We start from the raw sequence: 25,486 nt of genomic DNA, 5'->3' as shown, positions 1-25,486 counted from the left end.
GGTGTTTCCCCAAAAATAAGACCTAACCAGAAAATAAGCCCTAGCATGATTTTTCAGGATGACATCCCCTGAACATAAGACCTAATGTGTCTTTTGGAGCAAAACGTAATATAAGACCTGGTCTTATTTTCGGGGAAACACAGTATGGGACACAGGGAAGCACATTTCCCAACACACGTAAAACTCAGGCACTATATGAGCTTGTTTCCATCTGGGCAACCGCAGTCATCAGGCAATGAGTCAGTCCAGAGTTATCAGGTACCCACAGAAACATCACTTTCTGAAAATCAACTTAGCAAATCCTCCCTGCTCTCCACAGCCAGCGCTCTTAGTTACCTAACCAACAGTCATTCCCCCTCCTTTCCTCCCAGAGTCTCAACTTTGCAGAGGTATCAGACGGCCACATGCTGGGCTGGGGTGGGGGTGGGGGGGTAAGAGAGCAGAAGCTGAGGCCCTCTCCCACCATACAAGTTTGTCAACATGGAGCACCATTGCTATTTTGAGTGGGACGACTCTTCAGTATACAGAACAGTTTTGCTCATGTGGGAAAGCTTCATATCCCTGGTCTCTTCCCACTCTAAGTACCTAGGATCCCTGTCCGCAACATTATTAATAATGAGAACACTCAGTGGCATTGCCCAACACCTGGTCCCCAGTTGAGAACCACTGGTTCTCTAAACCAGGGACTGTCAAACGTTTTCTATAAAGGGCCAGATAGTAAATATTTTAAGCTTTGTGGGCCACACAATCTCTGTTACAACTACGCAACTCAAATCGTATGTAAATGATTGGGCATGGCTATGTTCTAATAAAACTTTATTTATAAAAATAGGTGGTAGGCTATCTTTGGTCCACAGATCATAGTTTGCCAACATCTACAAGTCCAAACCAGCCGTGGTGACTCCCCTCACTAGGTAAATTTATGAAACATGAGACACCATGGTAATTCTGGACAATGCAAGATCAAGGGACTCTGCTATGAGATTTCTGGGAAAGTTTTCCACACTCTCAAAAAGGGAGGCATGGAAGGATCATATCCTGCTCCCCTCGCCTCATCGTTGGTCTTTTTGTGTGTGCGAAGAAATGATAGCTAGAGCTACATGAAAAAAGATGACAAAACCCAGAACCCCTGAATCCAGTTAACCAACTCTAAAATGGCCCTACCTCTGGGTTTCTTATGTGAGAGAATAAAAGTCCTCCTCTGTAAGCTATCTGTAGTTGTGTTTTCTATTATTTGCTGCTGATGGTATCATAAAAATATACTTTCAATTTGATCACAAAGCCAAGGGTCAGATATTTCTACCAGAATATGAGCATGGTGTCCAGATGGACACTCGTTAGCTACCTCCCAGAGCCCTGATCCTGAGTGTTGGGATCTCTGGGAAGGTGAGCCAGAAATGGACATCTCTTGCCCTTTGCTAGGGGTGGTCATATGACCCATTCTGGTCAAGGAGACTCTGAGGGAAGAGTCTCAGCTTATGCAAAAGAGCCACACAAGAAAAATGCTCACAGCACTCCAACCAACCCGTTTCCTGCCTCTGAACCCAGTCCTATAATGATACGATGCCTGGAGCTGTGGCAACCTCTTTATGCCCATGCGGTAACAAGCATGAACCTAGTGGGGCGGAAAGAAGGAAAGAGCCTGAGTGAATGAACCTTCATCCAGGGACTACTTACCTCTAGGAAATTGTTTGTCAAGTGTTCTCTTACCTGCAGTGAAAATATCCTAACTGATAAAGTCAATAAAAAGCAGAATAAGGATGACACTTTCAACCTTTAAAACACAGAAGCTATTTAGGTTACACATAAACTACTAAGTATAGGTGGCCCTAAATAAACTCCCTACACTGTAGTGGAGTTTAGTAGATAATAACCTAGCAGAGCTGGCACGGGGGCCACATCTTCTCTGTTTCTTTTATCTTATTAAGTAAGCCTACTTTTCCAGTGTGGTTTCTACACCTCCCTTCAAAGCAAACACCTTACAGCCAGGCAGCCAGTGGACAAAGAGGAAACAGTTTATCAGCCTTTTGCTTTGAATCCTTTACTACATAGCATGTGTGCATTATTACATCTTCTTTATGAGAAAGCACGGCAGGAGAATATAAACATTTACAGCGTAATTCCTATTCAAGTTGTTTAAAATCTATTTGGGAAGAGAGAGGATTGTTCACAGAAGGAACATTTCGAGTAAAAAGAATCCTCTCTAAGGGCAAAGTGATATTGTCTAACCTCCCATTTACGCAGAATTTCGACAAACCTAGCAAGATAAAAATAATTATATATATAAATGTGCGTCTACATATTCATCTGTAACTTCTTCCCATCAAGAACCACTTGGTGATATTTGATGCCGTAGGACAGGGGTTAGCGCATTTTCTGTAGAAGGGGCAGATATTTTAGGCTTCGTGGGTCATCTGGTCTCCACTGCAACCACACAACCCTCCCATTTTTATCAAGAAAGCAGCCACAGACAATACACACTGGATGTGGCTATCTGCCAATAACGCTTTACTATGGGCATCAAATTTGAACTTCATATAATTTTCATGTGTCATGACATATTACTCTTCTTTGGATTTGGAGGAACCATATAAAAATGGAAAAACCATTTTTAGCTTTATACAAACACAGGCAACTGGTTGGAACTGGCCCACAGGCTGCCATTGGCCAACCCGATCCTTGACCTGGGACGCGGGAAAAACTTTGAAATGACTTCTGGGTCAGCAACAAAACTCTGAATTGTGCCCAGTATAGTTTTAGGCATGTATCTTCTTATGTTCAGATGAGGTTTTAAAAATGTTAACAGATATACCTATACTAGCTAGAGTCCGTGATTAAACACATCACTGTATTTGAGAGAAATGGAAGTTTCTAAAGTTATACATGGCTACATCCATACTAAAGTGAGATAAAGTAAAGGATGAACCAGCAGAGAAGGATTAGGCACTTTATTGCCTCCTACGTGTTTCATCAACTTAGTTAAATAGCACTCTATTCTTCAGCCTGTCAACATGATCTCAACCGGAAAGCCAAATTATGAACTAATGGCATCAGAATCAAATTACAGTCCTAAAGGAAACATCCATCAATATATCCCCAGAATGTGTTTCTCAAAAAAACACCAAGTTGTTGGTGGATGGGAGATTATCAGAAGATAAGAGTTGTAGGGATGCTGCCAAAAATTAATAAAATTTAAGTTTAAAAAACTTACACGCCTTCCTTATTGGGGGTGGGAACAAAAGAAAAATAGTTTTGTTTATATTCCTATCAAAGAAAGCCTGATCTAGATATAACAACTGACGGAATTTTGCTTGCGAGTACTCAGTTCTATGCAGAAAGAGATCGCTTTATAATGACATGATCTTCCAGCTTTATCTTAATTTGCTAACCAAAATTGTCATTAAAATTTCATAGATCTGAAATTTCTATTACACTTTTTGATATATACCCTTAATATATTAAACTATCTCTTATGTTTCATCCATTTCAAATAGAGGAAACTAAGAAATTATAAGTTAGAACAGTCTCATTAAGCAATTTATATTTTCACCCAGGGCAGATTTTTCAACACTTTATCACATTTTGGGGGATGTTTGTGCAATTTTCTTTCTTTTGTCTTAGTAAACTTTCTTCACCCCCACCTCTCCACATCCTAACAACACTTTTATTGGTTTCTGATGTTTCTTTTCAGTATTTTTATGTAAATCCAAGTGTACTTACTGTTGGGTAATTCACTATTTTCATTCAATAGATATATCCTAGAGATCGTTCTATTCTAATGCAGAGAACGCTCCGTTGTTCTTTATTTTTTACAGCTGCATAGTGTTTCATGCTAATTTAAGCTTTAATTGATGGAGTTTTTTAAATTTGCTTATTCTATGGTAAAATGATGGAAATTTGAAATATAATTAAATTTAGAGGGAATACCACATAATTTTGCCATTATACAAACATGAGGAAACAAAGATTTGACTTGCCAAAAATCCACCTGAATTTCCAGCCACCACCACTCAAGCTTTTCCACCACCAATGGCTTTAAGTCTTGTCAAGGGATTAACTTCTATGACGAATGCTGCTTGTCAACTTTAACCCCTTTGAAGAACTAGAATACCAACAATTTTGGCATAAAATCTGAATATTATTTTCACAACATCTGAAAGTACTTTCGGACTTAGGAGTTTTGAAATACTGAATATGCTATTATTAATGTCATGAAAATATGCCCGGGAAACCAAAAGACAACCTTATAAAGATATTCGTCACATTATTAGTCAAAGCAAAACACTGGAAATGATCTAAATGTTAAATAGGAAGGCATTCAGTAAACTGTGGTATATGTACCAGTTTATTTTGTGTTTATAAAGATTTTTTAATGATATGGGAACATAGTGTTTTGTAAAAATTTAAGTATAGAACTGTGTATATATAATATTAACTATGCAAAACAGAATGATTAAATAAATAACAGTGATTACATCTGGGTGGCAGAATTTCAAATATTTATATATTCTATACTCTCCAAAAATATAATAAAGTTATCTTACTTTTACAATCAGAGCAAACATGTTAAAACTTGCTGATATTGCTATTTGGACACCAGGATTTATGTGGGTATCCTATCGTGTTTTGAAAATTCAAATTTATTTATATTCCTAGGCTTCAAAAATCAAAATAAGAACCTAAAGCATGGATGGGGACACGGGACCCACCCATATCCTCCAGTCCCTCTCACGCATAATCCCCTGTACCCCGGCTTTACAGAGTTAAATACTGTTATTAGTTTTTTCTGCATCCTTCCATTTTAATGCAAGCACAAGAAAAAAAAAAAAAAAATATATATATATATATATATATATATATATATATATATATATATATTCAATCTCCTTTTGAAACTGCTTTATAGTTTACCATTTTCACACAACAGGTACAGAATTTCACGTTAATTTTTAGGCGAAGTTCTCAAAGACCCATTTCTTAAAATTGGCTCATTCAGTGTGGTATTTAGAAGAGTAACATAAAAACTAGATCTAGGTCAAGTATGTGACCTTTTAGCAAGACAATACCTTTCATTTAGTATAGTGAGTTTTCTATTTTCTAGTCTTTTATTTCCTTTTCTCAACATATCGCATACAAAATACCCTGCTCATAGGTTCTTTAATCTCATTTAAGTATACAAAACCCTCATTATCAAATCTTTAAGTATGTTACAAATGTTATCTACAATTCTCTCCTGGCAGTAGGAAAACAATGTGTCTAATTAGAGACAACTAGGACTTTTCAGGGCTAGAAGGAAAGGAACGGAAGCAAATGTGTCACTGAGCGGACCTGCACCCGGAGATGAAATGGGGTCCCAAGCTGCAGGTAGGCAGTTCGTCAGTGCCGAGTGCCCAGCAGGCACACTAAATGAGCCCTGGCAGCAGGTCCTAAAACTCCGGAGCTGTCCGATGTACTGAATCGAGTAGAGAAGAAGGTGTATCTGTGATATCAATACCTGACATCACGTGGAATGCAGTATGGCTTCACTCTGATTTATTCATAATTCATCAAATACTTACTCAATATCTACTCTACACCCAGGAGGTTTATTATCAAGGGGGTTTGCCCTGCAAGAGCTCATAAATGAGACCCAAGCCCAAACTGGAATCAATTATACAACGCGTACCAGTCCACGATTGCCACAATAATGCTGCCTAACAAGTCACTCCACAGCTCAGTGTCATCCAACAATAAGCATCTGTTTTCATGCTCACAGGTTTGCAAGATGGTGTTGTGCCATGTGAATCTAGCTCCTGGGACCAACAGACTAATGCAGGCAGTTCTTCAAATAGTAATGTTAGAAACAGAAGAGAAATGCACACCGACTGCCTCCTAAGGCCTTCTACCAACACCGACACTCTGACTTCTGCCCATGTTCTGGGGGCCAAAGCAAGTCACAAGCCCAACAGCAATGGGGCAGGGAAGGACACTCCACCTCTACCAGGAGTAACGGTAATGTCACATAGAAAAGGCTTGGATTCAGGAAGGTTGAAGTATTGAGAACAAAAGCACAATCTACCACATAGTGAATAAATGTTATGATGAAGGTAGGTCATGTGATGCCCAGCACACTGGGCACACAGCTAGACTGAATTTCCCAGCTGCCCTCGCAGTTAGATGTGGCCATGGTTCCGGTTACTGGAGCACAGGTAGAATGATGTACTTCAATTCCAGGAATGGCCCTTCGAAACCTTCCACCCAGTCTTCCCCCATGTCTCTCCCCTTATCTGCCAGCTGAATGTGATGGGCAGCATGACCTTGAACCTCAGACGGAAGATGAGAGAACGTCCATCTGCCAGGTTCTCTGACAGAGGGGAGGCAACAGAGCTCCCTGCCTCACTCCATCAAGAACACCTATTTTGGGCTCCAAGCGAGTGAAAAATAAGCCACTACAAATTGAGGGCTTAATCTGCTAAAGCAGTTACATTATCTTAGCTAATGAAAGACGTAGTTGTGCCATTTAACCCAGGACTGGGGAGTTGGAGAAGGCTATGTGGAACAAGCTTAGATTACAAACTGAAACATAAAAGACAAACAGTAATTTTGTAGGTGAAAAGGGGGCAAGGTCAAGATTGGTCCAGACAAAATGAAGAGTATAGGAAAGGCTTAGAGGTGTGACACCATTTAGGACTTCTAAAACGTTCAACATAGAGGTTGGGGGGGGAGGGGGAGAAGCGTGTGTGTGTGTGTGTGTGTGTGTGTGTGCGCGCGCGCGCGCGCATGCATGCATCTGTGCTTTGGGGGATTAAATAGGAAGTTAAGGCTGGGAAGCAGAAACAACAAGTGTGCACAAATAAGATACCCAAAGGAAAGGGGCCAGCTCCGGGAGGGTAGAGAGAAAGAATGTGGATTTTATCCTATGGGCATTAAAGGGCAAGAAGATAAAGAAGACAGAGAGGATCAGATTTGCACTGTAGAAAAGCTTATAAATTAACCTCCAAGTTGTATAGTAAGTGCTAACAGGAAAGACCCCACAGCGGGGCTGGCAGAGCTGGCTGGGTGCTGGGTGTTCCCCCAACCACATCTACCCTTCCGCCTCCCAGCAAAGCAGGCAGACACCCAGAGCACAGCTCTAGCACCAACGGGGAATCTGAGTACGGTACTGGGCAGAGAGCTCAAGGAAGAACAGTAAAAATCTCCTGTCAAAGACAAAGAGTAAATTTTTAGGCCTTGCAAGCCATGTGGTTTTGGTCACAGTATAGTATTCAACTCTGCCAAAAGCCGCCACAGACCATACATAAAAAAAGAACATGGCTGTGTTCCAATAAAACTTTATTTATAAAAACTGGCAGTAGAGCTATTATAAAATAAGTAAATTTTTTAAAAAGCAAACAATTCAGGGTGCTACCTGTACCCTAGGCCACAGAGGAGGGCAATGCCCTGAGTTGCAATTCAGTTGGGCAGGTAAGGGGCTTGGGACAAAACTAATCCGTCTTCAGCCACTGTGTGCCTGACACTACGAATTGGCCCTGCCTCAAGGTCAAGACTGGTGACAAGCCCCTGGACTCCAGTTAGAGGGGCCGTTGTAAAACGGCCATGGTTAAGATGTCTAATCCAGTGCAGAATGGCCTCAAATTAGTCACCTGGCTTCATGCTCTCCACCACAGCAGTCTTCAACCTGTTAAATAATCATGTCAGTTAAACGTATAAATATACTCCCTCCTACTTTCATTGGGCAAATTTTAACATTCATTTTATGAACTTTGGCCTATTTTATGAACTTCTTTAAAGCTCATCTTTGTCAGCTAATTATCACATTCTTATTTTCAAATTAAGCAAGTCTCACAGAATTTATGCAATATATAAAAAACAACCAAGATAAAAATTAAAACCCTATAGTAAATTATAATTGTAAGGAAATTGCTTTTCCTTTTCAAACTTGAGAAACATCTCTCTCATCAAAATGACAGTATTTTCCTATCATTCATAAAGGACTTCCTAAAATAAAAACTTACTGACATCTATAAAAACCCATTACAGCATAATCATAATTTTGCTTGTTGAGCTTATAGCAGTAAAACACAGATTTCTTAGAAGCCCAAGTTGATTACTTTTAACCATCAATTACAGAAAAAAAATGCTTCAAATGTCAAAACAGAAATAAAAGTTTGTTCTCTGAGACCTAGTTCAAGAGCAGGCCATTTCTTTTGTTTCTTTTCCTTTTTTTTTTTTTTTAAGGAGGGCACAGCTCACACTGGCCCATGTGGGGATCGATCCTGCAACCTTGCTGTTATCAGCACCACGCTCTAACCAACTAAGCTAACTGGCCACCCCAAGGCCATTTCTTTTAAAATTGTGTCATCCTTTACATTCCTAAGTTACTGTTCTGCTAAACAAATGCTGATAATTTATTTGCAAGGAGTATTAGAGAGTGTTGTCTATGACTTTACTCACTAATTATTTAGAATTCAGTATTTATCGTATGCCAAATACTGTAAACCATGCTTGAAAATATAGTTCTAAAAGAAGAGTTCGGGCAGGAAATCCTTCTCGTTTCTTTGCCAGGAAAAAAATGGGAATGTTAACTTTGTTATCTAAAACTAAGGCTTAGATTTCTTCAAGATAATTTTCACAGCTTAAGTACATAATGACCTAAATCACTCAGAAGCAAAGCAGCATTCCTTTTATATGTTTTTGCTACAAAAAATTAAAGGAAGTGTATAGGTTTTCATTACACTGCTCTCAACCAAATCACATGAAAGTTGGGTTACACTCAACTCCAAATTAATACAGTCTACCTTCAGCCCTCTGCCTACAACTAAATCCACTTATCTAGTTTTGTTTCCACTTGGAAAACAATTAATGAAGGTCATCAGCCATTAGGACCAGAAGGCTCAAGTGTACTGTAAGGAAATACCAGGCATCCTCCTGTGGACTTGTTTATCAGTTCTCCAGCACACGTCGGTTGAGGCCATACAAGTATTACTGCCAATTCTTTTTCCATCTATGTTAAATGAGAAATTTAAAGGCCTTTGGAAGGCCAGCATCACTCTTCCTTCGACCCAAAGGAAGCAGACCAAAGACTAAGCATGCAAAATTTACCCCACTGCAATACCAGTAGGGCAATTACATTCACTTCTAATGGACAGCGTCCCAAAGCTAAATAAATAATTTGAGATCAGAAGTTTAAATAAAGATAAGGTCTGTGGCAGTTGTGAATGTACACTGGTGAATTCATGTATTTAATATGCTAAATTTGACATGTCTTGACAAAGTTTCTCTCCTTTAACTACACTCTAGCCAGGCTCCTCTGAGCCCTTTCTTGACCAGGCCCCAACTTTGGCCTATAAAAATCTGATCATATACTTACTAACAGCTCAAGGCCACCTCCCTAGGCTGATTCCAGCCCCCTTAATGTGTCTGCCTGAGAAAATTCAATGCTTCCAAAAGAACTTACTGTTTATTCCAGCCAACACCTGAAGATAGGACCCCTGTCTCCCAGCCTCTGTGGAAGGGGAGGAGCCTAACTTGGAGGAGTGCCAGTTAGCAAACCCTAATGGGTTTCACGCACACCAACCTCCCTTCTCATTGTCTGTAATTTTTCACTTCCCTGCCTCTACTGAGCCCCCAGATCACCCGCTCCCTATCCCCTCATCCACCCTTTAAAATGCCCAGTCACCTCTGTACAGATGGAAGTTGTATGGAGTTCACACTGGCCTCTTTTCCCTATTGCAATAGTATATTACTGATTAAAATCTGTCCTTACTACTTTAACTAGTGTCGGGCTTTGTTGATTTTTGACAATGTGTATTTGGTTATAGCTGTGCCCACACACATGTGCTGATTATGTAAAGAAGAGAAAATAGGAAAAGACATTGTTTAACCCAGGGGTCGGTAAACTGTTTCTGTAAAGGCCAGATAGCATATCAGGCTTTATAGGCCATAAGGTCTCTGTAGCATCTATTCGATTTTGCTGTTATACAGTGAAAGCAGCCAGAGACAATATTCAAATGCATGAGCATAGCTGTGTTCCAATAAAACTTTATTTATGGCCACTGACATTTCAATTCTGCCTTATTCTTTTAATTTTTTGAACCAATTACAAATTACAAAAAAAAAAAAAAAAATTAAATGATTCTTAGCTCACAGACTATACCAAAACAGTCAGCAGGCCAGATCTGGTCCACAGGCCACAGTTTGCCAACCCCTGGTTTAATCTACTCATTATTTTCTTTCCTGGCTATTATTAGCTTTCAAAGTTCAAGATCATTTGATGGTTAAGAGTGGTAGATTTCAGGACTGTATTTCTCAACAAATTCAAAAAATGCTCTCAATTTTCTCGTTGAGCCAAATATGGAATCAGTGATTTTTTTTAAGTCCATTCCTTAAAGATTAATTTCTGCTTCACCAATAATGTACATCCTCTCACAGCTAAACTTCCATAGCAAATTGCAAATGGAATAATAAAGTAATTGAGTTGAAGTGTGTGTGTGTGTGTGTGTGTGTGTGTGTGTGTAAAGAGAGAATGAACAGCTGGAAGGTCCATAAACAGTAAGTGAGAATTTCCAGGTCATGCTTTTAAAGTACAAGTAAATTTCACTGTAGCTGACAATCTGTATCAAATTCTGACAGCAAGAAGGTGAAATTCAGGAGAGAGAGAGAGAGAGAGAGAGAGAGAGAGAGAGAGAGAGAGAGAGAGAGAGAAACAGAGAGAGACAGAGAGAGACAGAGAGAGACAGAGAGAGACAGAGAGAGAGAGAGAGAGAGAGAGAGAGAGAGAGAGAGAGAGAGAGAGAGGTTTGAAATGGTACATAGCCTGAACTAGAAATCTTCCCCCCGGAACTGCTATCAACTAGACTTTCACAGCTGCAAACTAGCAACCCCTGGGAAACTAGAGTTAAATATTCCTAAAACAGGAATCTAGTTCTGTTATGAAACTGTTCATCATTTCACCTCTTGACAGCCAGGAAAATCAGCAGAACTCAGAAAGGACTCTGACGATGAGCAAGTAGCATTTTTAATAAAATTCAAATCCGGAGTCTTTGGGAGTTTTTCATCGCCAGCCTCCAGAGCTCACTATGATCAGCAACGCTAATGCAATCACTGAGGTAAAAAGAGAGATGGGAAAATCTGACCTTTTGCATTTCTTCTTTAACTTCCTTTTTTTTTCCCTAGGAAGTATTTAATTCTGAAGAAAGGTAAAGGTAAAAAAATAGAAGTTTAGCAGTCTCTAAACAGATTTTACATAAAAATCTGAGGAAACTATAAACATGTATTTTTTATTCTTCCTCAAACGTATGACACTTGTAACTAAATAAGCACTTTATTATTACAGATAGTAGTCACTGCTGTGTACCACAAAATAACCCATGCAGCTGCGAGACAATGTAATATCGAGGACAAACCAAATTGACCTGCTACTACAAAAAATAATCTTCACATTAATAATTGGCACCCAATCATTATCTCAAAGTGTTTGCCATTGTGCTTAAAGAAAATAAATGAAGTCAGGCTATTTGATACATGAACTCATTGCTCAGGTTAGCAGCACCCCTATAAGTTTTGGGTTTCAAATCACTTCCCTTAGGTGAAGGGGCACGATCGTATGTCTTTCTACTGAACTACATTCTTCTATAAACACTTCAAAGAGTGCATCAACTTTACAAATGAAATAGTCGATACAACGAACAGTAATAATGAAAATATCTGCCTATTTTGATACTATTACTGGTTTATAAAGCAATCATCTATAATATTCTCATCTATAGGGATGGAAAATGATATATAACTGTTACCAAGGAAACAGTGAAGTAAAATTGCATGTAAACTATCAAGCAGTTTAATAACCAGAAAATTAGAAGAACAAGAAAAAACATCTCCAGATAGAACCATGACACACGGTATCACCCACGATGGATGCAATCAAGGGTCACAACTCAAAAAGCTGATGTAAAGGGTCGTAACTTGGCAGCTATTCCAATGCTTAGCGGTATTTTTTTTTAAATGAGGACCATAAGATGCTTGGTACTAGGTGCTTGAGGGGCAATTTGAATTCTAATTTTTCACATGGTTAAAAGGGCACAGAATCTGGGAATAAGTGGCTAAATGTAGCTACTTTTAAAAGTCAAAATATGTTGCTTATCAATTCCAGTGTGGACTAATATTCTCTCAGGATTCTCTGTAACTACCACTCTCTTTACTCACAGACAGGACATTTAGCAAATATCCGGTATGCTTTCTACAGCAAAAGCTTTCTGAATTAACATTTATTATAGAAACTCAAGTTCTTGGGAACCAAAGGCAAGGCTAAGGCCTGGGGTAACTATGCGTGTTCACCTCTAAAGCAAGAGAATTTTAAGCACTCGAGTAACTACACTGATCAAAGCTAAATCCTTTAGGAAGATTATCCATTCTGAAATCAGGAAAATCCTGTAGTGTAAGCAATTTTACACTTCACCGTTGAGAAGAGAACTTCATTTCTGTAACAGTGTTTAAATTACATACACACAAGACTATTCCTTCAAGGGTTGAAATGCCAATGACCCTCTAAAGGTGTGTCTATTTCAGCTTGCAGACCATTGTTGAGCTCACACTGAGAAACAAGAAGCATTCCTATGGATGGAAGATTTCTTCATCAGCACAGAAGCTCAGGACATGTGCAGCTTCTCTCTTTAGAATAAACACTCTATCTGGATCACATTAAGGATAGAAAGTGAAATCACACTCATTTACTAAATTTTAACCTCTCTTTAAAATTAGATACGAATCCCCCACAGGCTGGCTTCGGTTTTGCAAAACCTCGGCTTTGTGAATATCACGAAGGCATCCTAGAATTTAGTAAAACATCTTTTCACCGACACACAGCACTGTTCTCTCCCAAACTCCAGAGTTTAAGGACTAAATCAAGGCTCTAGGTGTTTTGTTAATCTTACCATTTTTTATCAGTTGAGGCCACCAAAATGTCTTGGTTACTTTAAACTATACTACTGAACTTCTCCTTCAGCAGCAGCTCTGCCCATCACACAGATGGTACCAGGCAATTGCTAAACTGTTGCTCACAGGCGTTTTCCATCCATGGTTCATGATTTAACAGCTGTTGATAAATCAGCAATAGGCAGACGCAAGAAGGAAGTTAATAGAATAGAGGTGTGAAGCCGTGGCCCGCTATGATACTGGTGTGAAACCAAACAATTTGCCACACTACCATCATCCTCCCCTTGACACATCTGTTTTCTACTGTGCAGGGCAACACCTCTTCATGGGCTGCTCCAAGACAGACACATTTACCCATCAACTGTATACCTCACGTCTACCCAGACTAAGTTACATTGGGGCCCGTTCCCTGGGAAATCTGCCTGTGATACTAAAACTGAGCCATGTGAGTAGAGAGGGAAGGTGGAGACAGGCAAGAAAAACAAATAAAGACCTGTGGATGTTGGAAGGAGGCACATCTGAACAGCCACATGTAAACTGAGTGTTTCTGAAACAGCCCAAGAATAATTTAGCAATGTAAAGGCAACATACATTTCTGATCTGGGCTAGGGCTATCTGAGGCTGCTCATTCTTGCCTGATGTAATCAACACGTCCCACCCTGACACTAAGGAAAGAAGCAAAACCTAAAGTTAGTCTCTGTGTTGCCAGCAAATGTAAACTGTCACAGCAAACCCCTACTGTCTACCTACTAAGGTCGAGGTGGTAACTGCTGTAAGAAGCTCCAGGGGCAGAAGGTCAGTCCTTCCAGACACTTGGGCAGAGAAGGTGGGGCAGGGCCTTCTAAGACTTCTCAAACCAGCTTCTTCCCATTAATGCCACACGGCAACAAGCACAGACCTACTTCCTGGGTTCGATGAAGACTTTGGAAGCATAAGCAGGGCAGAAGAATGCTCTGACTATATAATATAATGCCTAGGAGGCCAAAAAGTGGAAATGCTCTTCCGCTAACAGCACTGCCAGAGAAATCTGCCTGAAATGATGATTTTTCTTCCATTTCAACAACATGGCCACTTGGAAGCAAATATCTAAATTTTTCAAGGCTTCAGATTCCATAATAGTTACCCAAAGGAAAGCTAAAGGTTTTTCTCTTCTGTCTCCCTGAATTCAGCATCTATGTCACTGCTGAGAACACCTGGGTCAACCTACAAGCTGAGTTTTCTGGTGTGTGGAGGTCTTATTTAGGGGTGGGGGGCAGTGGGCCACTTTTGCTCACTGCTGCTTGGAACGATACCCAAGCTCTAAGCTCGTCTGGCTTTCCCTAGCAGTAGCAATTACAACCATCTTCTCTTAGCCCTAAATGATACGAGGGACCCTAAACACCACTGAGTCTTTTCCTAAGGGAAAACATACTGTCGTCAATACTGCTGTGTTCACAAGAGCGTGTGCCTCTGTAGGTTTGGTCTACACCCTTGGACACAGAAGCCCGACCAGCCAGTGAGAAATAAGTTGAACGCAGCAGCCCCTGGCCACCTCGTTTCAATCCTATCTTAAGCCCCGCTGCTCTCTCCAGCTTTTGCTTCCCCCCACCCTCTCGAAAAATAAAGCACCCAAGTTGCCCATGGCAGTGGCCCTGGGTGCAAATGAACCGGCGCAGCCCCTACCTCGAGAGCTTTGCAATCTTCACAAAGCTGAAGACATCCATGCAGGCAGCCTGGGACCCCGAGCGCGGCGGCTCCTTCGCCCCTTCTCACGCCAGCAAGGGCAGCCTCGGCAGCCCCATGGCCGGCCGGGACCTCAGCGTGCCCCGGGGCTCGAGTGGCGGCGGCAGCGGGTGGCGGTGGTGGCCCGGGAGAGCCTGCACCTGGAGGCAGCGGCTGCTACCCCCCTCCGGCCACCAGCTGAGTGTGCATCCCCAAGCAGGACCATTGATGGGCACCCGAGCAGGGAAAACTCAATGGAGAGAGGGGCGGGCAGGCTGCGAGAGGCGGGGGTGGGGAGAGCCGCTGGGTCTTGCGCCCCGCCCAGTGCGCCCCAGCCCGGAAGACTGCTGGGCGCCTGCAGAGGCGAGGCCCGGGTGAGGGGCGCTGCTCATGCTCCGTGGCCCGCCGGCCCCGGCTGCCCCGCGCGCCAAGAAGCGCAGACTGAGCCGGGAGTCGGCGGGCGAGCCTGGCACACAGGCACGCACCCCTCCCGGCACTGCAGCTGCCTCCCTGCCTCCTTCCCCACAAGCCGTGTCCCTTCTCCTCTCCCCACCCCCACCCTCGAAGGGGGTGTCTCCTGTCACCCGCTGCGTGTGCCTCCAGATCTGAAAGATCTAACAGTCTCTGGCATACAGGGGACCATAAACTTACCCCTCCTTCCCCAAACCAAAGGAGAGCCCAGCAACTGCAGGTTGCCCAAACCCTAGGTTTGTTTTTATAAACAAAACTAGCGATCGGGAAGGAGGAGCGGGGATGACCGAGGCTGGATAGATTCTCAAGGGGAAGCAGAGGGAGATAGATGCCCGGTGCAGTGGGCTCGAATTGAAGAGCGCAGAGTTCCCACTGTTCCCCCCGGAACCGCTGGAGCGAGACGTGACAGCTGCGCTGGCTGGGAAGGTGTGTCTTTGGACAGCTGCACCAGGCAAGCGTTGGAGAAATGAGAAAACAAGAACGGGAGGCATTTGGGGGTGGGGTACGCACAGCTGCTTCTTACTAGAGGGGCACAGAGATGAGGGTCCGGGAGCCAGTGGTACGGTGACTAATTTGAATGGGTTTCAGAACGTAAAGGAAGAGAAGGGATGAAATGGGGATCTGGCAGGCAGGCCAGCTGCTTTCGCAAATTAAGCGGTGGGTGAAGGAGGAAGAGAAAAAAAAAAACAAACCTTACTCAAAAAACAGAAACAGAAACACTCACCTTAGGCAGAGTAAACTCCAAGTTGCAGCCATTTAGAACTCCTAGCCTTCTCTTTTACATAATTACCTGGGATAATCACCCCTCGTCATTAACTCAGTTCTGTCTCCCCGGGGCTCAGGCTTCCTTGGGCCCCTTTTCCTTGTTCTCTCTCTTGGAAGTCTCAAGGCCTCTTCTCTAAAATCCTTTAGAATCTCTCCCCAGACTCTCTGAAGGTCAGATGGCTACACAAACTGTGTGTTCTCCCACCCAGAAGCGTCCACCTGATGGCAGGGCCACCGCAAAGAAAAGATGCCTGCCCCCACCCCCCCAAACGTTGGAGGATCTGGCCAGTGCGCTTCTAGCTCTCAGGAAGGGATTAGGAAAAAAGGAAACAGGTTTAAAGTTCCCAGATGGGTGTTCCTATCCTGGTCTATTGCTGTATTTAAAGTCTTCAGTGTTTAAGCCCAGTACTTCCATTTTTTTTAAAGGCATTTCTTTCAAAAATTAAACATAAAATCAGTGGCAATCTGAAAACTCTTAATGATTTGACACAGGAATAAAATTACATCATTTAAAAAATAAATAGAATCAATTTTCCTTTAACTTCTTATAGACTCGTATAATTTCAAGAACAGGTTTATTTACTACTCATGATGAGAGGAGGTGAGAGGGACCTTGGCTTTTGAGCTTCCTACTGTTTGTGTCAAGTAATTATAGTTTGGGGCTGCATGTGCTTTACAATTTTTAATGCGCTTTTGCACTTGAGTCTCATAGCAATCTTGTCACATAAATAAGGCAACATGTTTAAAAAAAGAGAATTTTTTTGTTTTGTGCCACAATCTATTCTCAATGTAGTAGATGTAGAGATACCTTTTAAACATGGGTCAGATGAGGTTACCTATGTGATCCACAATCTGCAAAAGATTTCCATTCTCTTTTGAGCTAAAGTTGCACTCCTACAGTGACCAACAGGCCCTAGGCGCACGGCCCTTGATCTCCCTCACCTCATCTATTACTCCCCACCTCTCAGCCACCGCCACATTTATGGGGCCCCAGCAACACTGGCCTCCTTGCCATTCATCAAACTCTGCAAGTATCCTCCCACCCTTAGCTCTTTGCAATGGTTACTCTCTCAGCCTGGAATGCTCTTCCCTCAGATATTTGTGTGGTCAGCCAGCTCCTATACCCCATCAAGTGTGCGTAAATATCACTAACCTCTGAAAAATTATTTAAAATTGCAAGGCCCCCAGACCCTGGACTCTGAGACCCCATGAATTGTTTGTCTCCCCCTTGTTTCATAGCCCTTATCACCCACTAGCGCATTATATAATTTATTTTTATGTCCACTGTTTCTTGTTTCTTGTTTGATTCTTTTGCTGGAATAAAAGCTCCACAAGGACAGGGATTCTTTTGTTGTTGTTTTCTTTTGTTTTTCACTGATGGATCCCAAATCCCTAGAACAGTTCCCTGAATGTACAAGTAACTTAATAAATGTTTGTTGAATGAATGAATGTTATGCTTATTGAATTCACAGCCAAACCAGCACTGGCCAAGCATCCCTGTGGGTACTGCTCCTTTTCTGACCTCATTGGTGGTGTTCATCCATCTCCCCACCTCTGCTCCATCCCAGCCTACTTCATCCTCCTTTGGATAGCTAATGATGGCAGTGAAGGCGCCCTCATATTCTCCAGTTATTATTCCCCTTTGTCCTTTCTACCTTTCCCCCAAATTGTGTGTGTGTGATGGAACCTCAGTATGGATGTATTAGAAGAGCTCACATAGCTTTTGCAAAGCCTCTGGGACACCAACTATGCTCTGAAGATCACTGACATATAATTTGCACCATGATTTAAGAACCCAGCCAGGCTTTGGTACTGCCCCTGCAGGTCACTGTGTCAAGGGAAATGAGAGTGAGAAGGTTCCCAGCTGATTTGCAGGCTGAACAACATACTATGAAAAACAAAAATTAATTGGGCAGTATTAGTAGAGAGCAATCACCGATTCACTCATTCTTTCATTCAGTAAACATTTATTGAGCCTTTGCTGCACGGAAGGAGTTGGGCAAGATACTGTGGCTACGTACAACTGTGAGCCAAACAGATGCAGGTTCTAGCAATTTTACACTCCAGGGGGCGCTCCACACTGGAGCTGCACCACCACCACCACCACCACCTGTTATATATGAAGCATATTAAAACGCACACTCACACCTGAAGCTGAACAATAATGAATGTCAATTACAATTTTATATATATGTTTTACAAGAAGTGGCATACAACGTTAGGAATAGAGACAGTGGAAATGTAATGGCTGTGTGCGATGTCAGAGGGGTAGTGGATGGGGGAAGGGGGGGTTATCACTGTGTGAGGGATATAAATGATAAATGTCTAACTATTACATTGTTTTGTACACCTGAAACTAATAAAATAATAAAATAAAATGTACATTCGTCAGGCATTAAATAGATGTTGCTATACAATTTTTGAAAGGATTTTCAAAATATTTATAATTTTGAATTTTTTTCAGAATAAAATGTTCAGTTTGTTCTTGTGATTTAAATACTATTAATATATAAGAATTGAGCTTCAGTGAATGGGTTGCTTTATCATCACATCATTCATTTTTGTAGACATTTAACTATACATTTATTAATGGTACAACTTGTTTTCATACATTGGAGGCCAAATCTTTTTGTTCCCTCAGGTTCCAGGTATGAAATAGACCCTTGGAAGTCTCAAAGGCACTTTGTATTTGGTCTGTTACATGTAAGAGATCTGTCAACCCCAATGAGCTCTCCCATTGTGGAACTTACCTTCTAGTGTGGGAGAGAAAATAATTACTAAATTATCCAATAATATATATATATATATATATATATATATATATATATATATATATATATATATATATTCAATTATGATTTTTAAGAGCCAGGAGAGGAATATATAGAATGTTTTATTAGCATTTAACTCGGGACCTAACCTTGTCTTGGGAGAAGGAGTTTTTCTGGAAGTAAGTGATAAGCTCTGAGAATTGAAGGATAAGTGAAAATTAAGGAAAGAGGAATGAAGTCAGGAACAACATTCCAGGAAAAGAGATCAGCATGTGCAAAGTCCCAAAGGGGAGAAGGATCATGGGTTATACCAGGAATTAGATTACAAATGGTATGGGGAGAGTAGTAGTGGGGAGGCCAGAAAGGAGGTAGAAGAGCCACAGGCCACTGGAAGGATACTGGCCTCCATTTTAAGAGCAACGGAAGTCATAGGAGTGTGTTTTAAGAATTGCAGCTACCTGTCCACTCCTGAGAATCCCAGGGGTGGGTGGCTAGGGTGGGAGAGTAGATAATGAAGAAAGGCACAAACCAAGAATGAATTCCACTGCTCTAACCCAAGTAGCACAACCATTACAACTCATTAGATGAGTGTTTTAACCCAATGACTTTAGGAGATGATAATCTACACTCCAAGCCACTACCTGCCTCCCCAGTGGTCCTTAATTGGAGATGATTTTGTTCCTTAGCAGACATCTGGCAATGTCTGGGAATGTTTTTGATTGTCATAGCTGGGAAGAGGAGTTGCTACTGGGCTCTAGTGGGTAGAGACAAGGAATGCTGTATAATATCCTCAATATCCTACAATGCATAGGACAGGCCCTACAACAAAGATCTATCCACCCAAACTGTTAACAGTGTCAAGGTTTGGAAACCCTACTATAGAACAATTTCATACACTAAATAACCATGTGTGTTGAGAAACCCTGCCAGAACTAGAAGCTGGAACTCCAGGACTAGGTGACCCTCACTCAAGGAATAGTCTATTGTTCTTTCTTTTCTACTTAGGTCAGGTAATGATGAGAGATGCTACAGTGCATGGGACAAATAGAAGGAACCAGGAAGAGGAACATTTAAAGAAAATCAAGCTATGGCTCATCACACTCTCTTGGTGCATGTGAGCAAGATGGCTAGAAACTTGGGTTGAACTGTAAAAACTAATGGGGTGAAGGTCTTTAGTCAGCATAAAGACAAGTCATCCTCATACAATTGGATGTACACTGCACAATTTTAGAGGGCACCGTTCTCATTATATTAATCATAGATTTGTGTATTTGCTGAGGAAATTTTCTGGAACATAGCACTGAAGTGTCTTAGGGAAGTAAGGTGTTTTTCTAATCTTCACTATGATGTTATATGGGGTTCTTAGCATCCACTATTGTATTAAACTTTCTTGATAGTTAATCCCAGGCCCCTACATACTTATAGTTGAGGACCTAGGTCCTGCTGGACTTAAAGAAAAGAACCTTCTATGTTGGGATATAGAATTATTGGTAGGCCTTCCAAAGTATCGGTTGACCTGTGAGCTCAGACCCTGGCAATAGTCCTGTAATCTGTGCATTACTTCTTAACACAAAACTCTTCAGAGCACTCATGTCATTATTTGTTCAACTCTTCACCTGCTTCTTCTTGGCATCAATACTACATTTCCAAGCATCCCTCACCGTTCAGTGTAGCCATGAGTGATTTAAGGCCGTGAAATATTGGTGGAGATGCTGTCTTGGCCTGTAAAACTCTCCTATGTGACATTTTCCACTCTCTTTCCCCATCAACTGGCTGAAAATAGAGAACTCCAAGGGCTACAGAAGGATGGAGCCACAACAGGGAAAGATCCTGGGTCTCTGAGTGACTACATTGAGCCCTCACCAACCTACCTTGCCTTGGAACACAAAGGAACAACTTTTATATTAATCTTTTTGGAAAGTTTAGGTTTGTTGTGATAGGAGTTAGCCTACCCCTTCCTAATACACTGCTAAGGAGGAAATTATATTCATCCAGTCTGTAGGGAGGGTAATAAAATATAGTGTTTAATGTCATAGAACCTGGAGCCAGAATACCTATGTTTGAATCCAATTTCTTGATGTGAGATCTTGAGCAAATTTACTTGAATTTGTGCCTCAATTTCCTCATACATAAAATTGGGTTTATAACTATACAATGGTACCTCGGTTTTCGAACATAACCCACTCTAGAACACCGTTCGAGTTCTGAAACATTCGAAAACAGCTGACAGCTAGGCCTCAGGATCTTGCACTCAGGGGTAACCGTGTGACATGTTCGACTTCCAAGGCGTGTTCAAAAACTGAGGCATTTACTTCTGGGTTTACAGCGTCCATAAACCAAAATGTTCGTCAACAGAGACGTTCGAAAACCAAGGTACTACTGTACTTAAATCCTAAGTGTGCTGTGACATTTAATACTGTACTTGTAAATTGCCTAGACCAATGTCTCACACATCAAGAGCATCAATGACAGCTATTCTGAGGCTGGTGCTTGAACATTCTGCCTACACATATACTGAGAGATGCACAGAAGAAGGCTGCTAATGTGACGAGACCAGGTTTTGCCAAGCCCAGATCTTCCCCAGGACCGTTCCTTCAGCCTAAAATGCTAGCAGCCTCTGACCTAGAGATCAATAACCTTAGAGAATCTCCACAGCAAATGAATGTTGTGAGGCTTGGATATGACAGCGCTGCCTAGGGAACCAAGCACACAGTTTAACTTCGTCTCATGCCAGTTTGAGAGGGATCCCAAATATCTACACTCTCTGAGGGGTTCTCCCAAGGGTCATATCACCCACCGTAAGACCATGGCAGAAGGAAGGAGAGTTAGAATGTGCATGGATCACCTTATGCAAAGCCTCTTTGCCAAGGTGAAGTAGTGGACCAGTGGTTTTCCAACAATTTCATTGCAGGACCTCCATTATACTCAAAAAAATTAGAAGACCTCAAAAATCTTTTGTTTGTAAGAGAAATGTCCATTGCTATTACTATCTTAGAAATTAAAACTGAAAAATGTTTAAATATTTATTGATTCTTTTAAAATAACAATAAACCCATTACATGCTAGCATAAGTAATATTTTAAATGAAAAATAGCTACATATATTTCCTAAAGAAAAAAAATTAAATAAAAAGACTAGTACTATCTTATATTTTTGCAAATCTTTTTAATCTCTAGCTTAAAGAAGACAGCTGGATTTTAATATCTGCTTCTGCATTCAATCTGTTGAGATATCACACACTATGTAGCCTCCAGAAAACTGCACCAGGCATTCAAGAGAGAATGAGATTGAAAAGAGCAAATAAAGCCTAAATATTCATATAAAAGTAATTTTGACTTTGTGTTCCCCCCTGAGTTTTGTGGACCCCCAGGGTCCCAGACCACATTTCAGGGGGAAGTGGTAGACCACGCCGCAGTGCGCACTGCTCACTCTCTTCTCAATGGTTCTCAATGTTGGGCAGTAGGACTTGTGATATTGAATGCCTGTGTTTTCTTTTGAGTGAGCACATAGTATTGAATCCTGAGATAGATGACATATATACACTGCCTTCATCAGCACAAGAAATTAAGGCACAAGAAGTTTATTTGCTTCACCCAAAGCCACACCGTTCCTCTCTCTGGAATTGCAATCTTGGGTTTTCTTCTACCCAATCAAAATTCTTACTTGGTCCAGATACTACATTGAAATATTTACTTAGCCTGCTGTTGGATTGATAAACACAGATAAGCTGAGTATACTACACCTTCCAAAGGTAACCTCGGCTCTTGTCCAAACCCACTTGGAGGCCGGACTTAGCATTTTCCATGCAGCATAACAGACATCTGAGTCCATGACTACATAACCAGAAACAGATATTTTGTGACGATTTTATGAGAAATCTCAAAGGAGAGGGGGTGGAGAAAGATGACTCGCACTACACACTATTTGCAAGAAAGTCTGTTAAGTTCTCTAACTGGAATTTGCACGATCCTGTCCCCATTTCTGCTCACTACATCTCTCCTTTCTCTCCTCTCTCAGTCACTCAGAATCCCACTTTATTATGGAGAAAACTTTAGCTTTCATCCTTAGCTCATAATGCCCATTCACCAAAAGGAAATTCAGAGATCAGTGACTATTGCTGCTCCTTTGAATGCCTCTTAGAGGGCACGATTCGTTTGGGCACACCTGGAATAATTCATTAAGAAAAACATGATTGGGAAATTTCTTCTGTCTCTCATTTCTACTAAATATCACAGAGCTGACCTCAGCTTCACAGAGCTTGAGGCGATCTCAACCAGCTCCTCTAATTTATACTCCTGTGACTCTGATACCACATTCTGCTCCTATAGACACATTTAGGCATCTTATATATAAAGACAGTCCATTAATTTCTCAACACATAGCATTACAATCTGAAAGGCTGAGTTTATGCTGTCATTGAAATCTATATTCTGTTGCATGTTATATCAAGGCAATAGAGATGAGGTGAATATATCCCTGTTTCACCTTCATATGTTTGAGGAAATGCTCATATCATCACCCTGTCTTCTCTTCTGCAGGGTAAATAAGCCTATCATATTCCTTAGTTTAAAACTCACATTTTCTTTTCTTTCCCTTTTTTCATTTCCTTAGCTTTTCATAGACCCCCCCTCCAATTCTTCCATATGCTCTTTTAATTTTGCAGGCCCAAATTGCACCCAGCCTCTAATAAGGTTGATTTTAACCATGTAACATATGGTATATGTGATTATAAGAACTAATTCATAATTTTTCGTCATTTCATATTGATGACATTAGTCATTGGTAACATGTTAATTTTAAGATTAAATTGACAATTCCTCTTGTATATCATACTGAACTAGCTACTAAAATTGGAAGAAGGCAGAAAAACAGCCGTAGGGTGTTAAACAAATTATTCTTCTTTTATATTACTCAATGATGAATCTCAAATACATATAGCACACTGAACTTTTTATAGTGAAAGCTTTGGGACCTATGTGTGACTTCACTCAAAGCCACCTTGAAAGGATAGGACCATATGTTTATTTTTATAATATGTGGCCCCAATCCCAGAAGCAGTGCTGTGGACCAACGATGACGACTGGCATAAGGGTAACCACTGTTGTCAAACCAATGATTAGCCAAATCCTTTTACTTGAGAACTTGAACTCAGAGTCATGAAAAACGCGGTCAGCAATGGTGGGTGATGGAACTGTAAGGCCATGTACATAGTTCCGGCCCTTTTGAGCCCTTGTAGTGGTCAACATTGTTGGAATGCAGAGACTACTAAGAGAAGTAGAAATCGGAGAGGTTCTGCGATTGCTAACAAAGAGCTGAAGAGGAAAAAAGAGAGAGCTTTTCAGTCTCAATGTCTTCCCTCCTCTCATTCTCAGGAAGCTGGGCCACTTCTTGATTCCTGTGTCATAATGACTGCATAGTAAATGTACTACAATTCATCATTATAGTAAATGTACCACAACTCCCATCTTTCCATGAGCTAGTTTGAGCAGACTACTAACTCTCACAACAAAATGATCCCCAGCCAAGACCATCTTTACCACTGCATTTACCTTTACTTAGGTATGGGGAGGCAGGATGATTTGAGTCTGACACCGCCCTGACATCCAAGATAACCCGGCCTCCACCTCCACTCCTCAGAGGCAGAAGATGTTCTAATTAAGTCCTACAGACATACACAGGAGGCCTCTGTGTTTCCAGTGACAATGCCAATGCCCCAAAGGTGACTTGGAAATGGTTTATTTCTCATTACTAGGTTTGTTAATAGCCAGCAGTGACCTGCTGTGAACTTTTAATTTTTTTTCTTTTTTAAGAAAAAGTGTTTAGCAATTCGGTAGAAAAAAGAAAAACTGGGGTAAGAACATTTCTATACCCTTTTATAAAAGTCTGTTTTCTTTGCCGACCACTTAAGTGCATACTTAACAGGTTAATTAATGGTTCTTGATGAAGAAAATTCCAGTGGATAATTCCACTTACTAGTATGTAGACAAGGCAATAACGGAGCGTAAGAATTAAAATTAGGAAAAAGTGAGTATTTAGGTCAAAGTGAGTCAAGTAGGCTTTCGGAAGGAGTTAGATTTTGATGTGGTACGAAAGGGTTTTAGAAGTCAAAGAAAATTATTTAAAGATTTGGACACTGTGCAATTCACCTTCTGCTTATATTTTCTGTCCATTGTATGTATGTTTTATTAAGAGTATTTTAAACATTAAAAAAAATAATTACCCAGATTAAATGAAGTATGGGAAATGGGGGTAGAGGTAAGCATATCAGGCAGAAAAAGAAGCAATGAATACAGCTTAAGAAATTCAGGAAACAAAATGATTAGAACATGGATATTGGGAAGAACGTTTGGTAAAATCTGTTAAATACATTTTTTTAAGTCAACAGTATACGAGGTATGATCAAAAGATATAGTGAACGTTTAAATAAAAAAAATTATTACAGTAAAAGACAAATTGGCATTACTCCCCCTCACTTCAAACACACTTATCCCATCATTCTTGCCACCTTCTGTGTCTTTACTTCATCCTCCATCATGACAATGCTCCATGTCACACATCACTTCTGGTACAGCAATTTCTGTCAAATAAAAATATTACAGTGTGTCCTCATCCACCTTAGGCACCGGATCTGGCACCGTGTGACTTCTGGCTCTTCCCCAAAGTCAAAATGATTCAGGACATTGAGGCAGCCATGACAGCGCAACTAAAGACACTCACGAAAAAGGACTTCCAGAACTGCTTCAGAAAGTGGTAAGAATGATGGGATAAGTGTGTACAAAGCAAGGGGGAGTATTTTAAGGGAGATTAATGGCAATGTGTCTTTTACTGTAATAATTTTTTTTTTAATTTAAACATTCACTGTAGTA

The 25,486-nt window shown here is 41.0% G+C and overlaps 1 protein-coding gene across 3 annotated transcripts in view; it reads right to left on the bottom strand.

Annotated features, from left to right (window-relative positions):
• Positions 1–25,486, bottom strand: part of FRMPD4 (FERM and PDZ domain containing 4) — a 742,584-nt gene that overhangs the window by 495,716 nt on the left and 221,382 nt on the right. The window contains exon 1 of one of the 3 annotated variants that reach the window (XM_019746300.3): positions 15,809–16,070. The exons of 1 other annotated variant lie outside the window; for it this stretch is intronic. In XM_019746300.3, coding sequence (XP_019601859.3) covers positions 15,809–15,840 — 32 coding nt within the window. In that variant the 5' untranslated portion in view covers positions 15,841–16,070. Of the gene's footprint in view, positions 1–14,574; positions 15,450–15,808; positions 16,071–25,486 lie in introns of those variants that run through there. One more of the 3 variants, XM_019746299.3, reaches the window with a different exon arrangement.

Source organism: Rhinolophus sinicus, chromosome 18, assembly GCF_057876585.1.
Source record: "Rhinolophus sinicus isolate RSI-liver-muscle chromosome 18, RSI-T2T, whole genome shotgun sequence".
Classification (NCBI taxonomy): domain Eukaryota; kingdom Metazoa; phylum Chordata; class Mammalia; order Chiroptera; family Rhinolophidae; genus Rhinolophus; species Rhinolophus sinicus.
Note: the sequence above shows the minus strand (reverse complement) of the source record. Positions and strands in the feature narration are given on the sequence as shown.